General features: G+C 36.9%; 1 protein-coding gene across 1 annotated transcript; it reads left to right on the forward strand.

Annotated features, from left to right (window-relative positions):
* Window positions 1-239: 239 nt before the first annotated feature.
* LOC18441521 (uncharacterized) lies at window positions 240-1,375 on the forward strand. Its single transcript, XM_006851747.4, has one exon. The coding sequence runs from the start codon at window positions 367-369 to the stop codon at window positions 991-993; it is 627 nt and encodes a 208-aa protein (XP_006851809.1). The 5' UTR covers window positions 240-366; the 3' UTR covers window positions 994-1,375.
* Window positions 1,376-4,136: the final 2,761 nt, after the last annotated feature.

Raw genomic sequence — 4,136 nt, forward strand, 5'->3', positions numbered from 1 at the left:
TTTTTGAAATTACTAAATTTACTGTCTATATATTTTGTCTCCAATTAATTTTAAAACTTTTTAATCCTAGAGCATCACCGTCGAAACAGTATCAACACCCCCCAAATCTCTGTCTAAAAAGATCTCTTTTCCTCTCTCTTCCACAAGGCTGTGTATATCTCCACCACTCTCTTATTAAAAAAAAAAAAAAAAAAAAATCTCTCGTCTCTCGACTTGTAATATAATTCTCTCCCCGTCTCTCGCAAGTTGTAATCTGTCTCGTAGAATTTACGATCGGAGATGTAGACCTCTGCTGTTCACCTGCAACTCTCAACAGGAGCTGTGTTGACATTAGCCTCTCTCTCTCTCTCTCTCTCTCTACTCAAAATGTCGTCTCCCTCTTGTCGACGCTTACTCCGAACCCTAAACCGATTGGTGAGGTCCTCAACCAACACATTAAAACTCATGAAACAAATCGCATATCACAAAACAACCAAGGCCATCAATGATCTCTCTATCCCCCTTCCCTCTCTGGAAATAGCCCAGCAACTCGAGCACGTTTTCTCTCTCATCGATGCTAACGGCGACGGTAAGATCTCCTCCACCGAGCTCCGCCATCTCCTCCGTCGGTTAGGCCATCCCCGCTCGTCCGCTTCGTCTGCCGCCAGAGAAATGCTAAGGGAGGCTGACGACAATGGCGACGGATTCATCGACCTTACGGAATTCTTGGAGATCACTGCTAAAGTTGGTGGAGGTTTCGGCACTAAAGAGGATTTAATGGAAGCTTTCTCCATTTTCGATAGAGATAAGAATGGGCTCATTTCAGCTAAAGAGTTGCAGAGAGTTTTGAGGGGTTTGGGCGATTACAAATCCACCATTCACGACTGTGTATCAATGATAAGAGGGGTTGATAGGAATGGAGATGGCCAGGTTGATTTTGAAGAATTTAAGGTTATGATGATGGGGGATTCACATATAAGAAATACCAGGGTCCACCCCTCTGTTTATGGTTAACTTTCCGGCGATTTTATAGAAATCCGGCGAATTATGCAACTTTATGGGATTGTCTAGGGGGAAGTGTCGCCGGAAAATGACCGGGAAAGTGAATTCCGGTGATTGAATTGAGGCTCCGATGGTTCGTCGAATAAAGGGTAGAGAGCTTTTGTTTTCGCCGGTGGACGATACAGGTGAATTTTAGCTCAATTTCAGCGAATATTGGATGAAAATTTGAACGAATTTGGGAGAAATTCGTGCAAAATCAGCTGAAATTAGAGGTCTTATGAAAAATAGATTGTAAGGTAGCTTGAATATTTGATGGGGCCAAAATTGAGTTAAAAAATCAAATTTTGCTCATTTTGGACAGTTTTTTTATCAATGAAATTTCTATATGGAGAAATCATGGGAGCGTTCATGAGCACCGTTTGATTATTATTTATTTGTTTGCATTTGATTTATGTGAAATTTATACGTAGTGCTGGCAAAAGGCCGGGCCTAGACTTAGGTCACTAGAGAGCCAGCCCCGGGTGCATATCCCTGGTCCAAAGCTTGCCGGAGGCACTGACTAGGTGGCCTAGCCCTGACCTGATTTGGGTCATGTCAGGGCTGGTGTGATTGAACTAAATAAAAAAAAGCACAGGTTAGGGCCAAGGGCTCTGTAAGCCTAGCCATAATCATGACCCAAGCCCAGGGCTCTGATGGGCCAAGCTCTGCTTTTTCAAAACTTGGCCAACCAGATTAAACCTGCCCATCTGGCTCATTGCCACGGCTAAAAATTTAAAATGGAAAGTTTAAAGTGACTTCCACTGGCTAGTCGATGCTTCATTATGGGCATCGGGCTTGCCATTGTTTCGTGTAGGCCGGGTGGGTGACTAAATCCTTTAGCACCCAAGCCTGCCTAAGGCGTTGACCAGGTGGCTTAACCCTCGCTTGATTTAAATCATGTTGAGGAATTCGATAAAAAAACACGGGCAAAGGCTAAGGCTCCATAGAGCTAGCCATGGCCCATGACGTAAGCCTCGGGGCTCTAGTGGGCCCGGTTAAGTTTTTTCCAAGGTGGGCAACCAGATTTGACCTGCCCACTTGAACTCTGTTGGCTATTCGATGGGGCCATCCGGCTTCTCATTGTTTCATGCATGCCGGGTGGGTCATTAAGTCCTTTAGGACACGTTTGTGTTTTTGGAAGACAATTTTGAAAACAATGTCTTGTCAGTATTGTAAAGACTTCAAATAAAATTCGATACCGTGGTATTCACGTCTCGTATTTAAAATTTTTTTATATAAGAATACTATCTTACGATGTAGAACTACGGACAACTTTCAAAAATCTATACAAAAATATAATTTTTATTTTGAAAAACTTTTTGATTAATCATCTTGACATCGACATCAACATGTATGTATGACTATAAAAAATAAAAAAATTTTAAATCTAAAAAATAATACATATTACAACATATTATTTACACCGTCTATTTCAAGATTTTCGTGCGTCTATATATCTACTTGACTTTAACTATTTTTAAAATATAAAATTTTATAATGAGATATAAAAATAGATTTTAAAATAATTCTAATAAAATTTTACATCAAAATTATATACACCATAAAATTTGAAAGGCACTGTACCTCTACACCTAACTGCACTCCTCATATTTAAAACTGCGTCTTCCAAGAAAACAAATGCATCATCATTAGGATGAGCCTGGCAGCTTATGGAATCATTATCCTCTACGTCTTTCCGTGATGTTTAAGTTAAAACAAAATATAAGACGAACTTTTACTTACAGAAAAATAAATAATTTTTTTCCTTACCTGTTTGTTTTTATTAATAATTACAAGGAAAAATGTTAAATCGCAAAGGAGAACATGCACACGACATCAAACAAGCCAAAAGTCACAAAAGACGAAGTCATCTTTGATTGTTTCCGTTGAACTCTGTAGTGCGGATAGGGGACCCTCACAAATTGGAAGTCTGGTTCGGATAAGTTAATATAAAATTTAGAAATACAGGAAGATTTAGAGTTTGATTAGGATGGATATTATTTACAAATGTGTTATTGACTAGATAACTTTTCTAAAGATCCTTACTAATAAGGGACAGATTTTTTTGTTGAACGAAAAAAAAAGAAGTTTTTTTTAGAGAGAGGGGTTTCTGGTTTTTATTTTATGTGATTTGGTGGTGGTGGTGGTGCGTGATAGAGGACTCAAACTTCCACATTTTTGCCGATTTTTTTTAGGTTTTTTATTTCTATCACTAAAACGTGGTTTTATTTGCGAGTTGTTGGTGCTGGGTAATTTTCAATTGCGTCACCTTGCTCACTAACAATGTGAACTTCTTGGGAAATTCTGGAGGAGCTTCAAGTTCATGGTGAGGTTATATTTCTATTTACTTTAATATTTTAAAATTTATTTCAGAAAATACAAAAACAAAATTAAGGTTATATAATTTGAATAGTTTTTTAGCTCTTTCTTTTGGGGTAGAAATAATAAATTTTAGGGGTGAAAAGGATAGAACGATGGCTGAAACGGTTGGAAGAAATATAGATATTCATTTGCTTAAATTTGATCATGTACGTCGTAATGATAAGCTGTGCTAGTTGGAACCTCAACCAAGTTTATTAATGGCCAAACCAATTATCCAGGTAAAAATGATCACAATAAAAAAATTTAAAGTTCACATAACGTACGTATTTTAGATATGATACATTGCATAGTGCTTCTAGTAGAATAAATGGTTCCTTATACTTTATTCTTTTTTATGATGATCAGTACCAACTAAAAAAATAACCAGAAGTTTGTGTTTCTTATATCGTTACTTTTTCCTAGATTGTTATTGTTTATTGCAAGAAGAAAACCCCAATATTTGTTTGTAATATTTTTTCCAATATTTGTTTGTAAGTTTTTTTTGAATTTTTCTTAAATTTTAGATTTTTTATTTTTCCATAAGTTTCTTTATTTTTCTTATGATGTCCTTAATTTACTATTTTATTATTTATTTAATTTCTAATACAGGCAAGTTGGTGAATCGGTCCGGTTCGGCTAGTCCAATTGAACCGGTTTAACTATTTAATATTTGGAAAATTGTTTCATGCGGGCTGGACTACATTTTTGTGGTCCACAGGTATAAAACATCCATTTTAAAGATGGATGCAATAAGT

The sequence above is a fragment of the Amborella trichopoda genome, chromosome 9 (genome assembly GCF_054954075.1).
Source record: "Amborella trichopoda isolate Santa Cruz 75 chromosome 9, AtrichopodaSantaCruz75HAP2 v2.0, whole genome shotgun sequence".
NCBI lineage: Eukaryota > Viridiplantae > Streptophyta > Magnoliopsida > Amborellales > Amborellaceae > Amborella > Amborella trichopoda.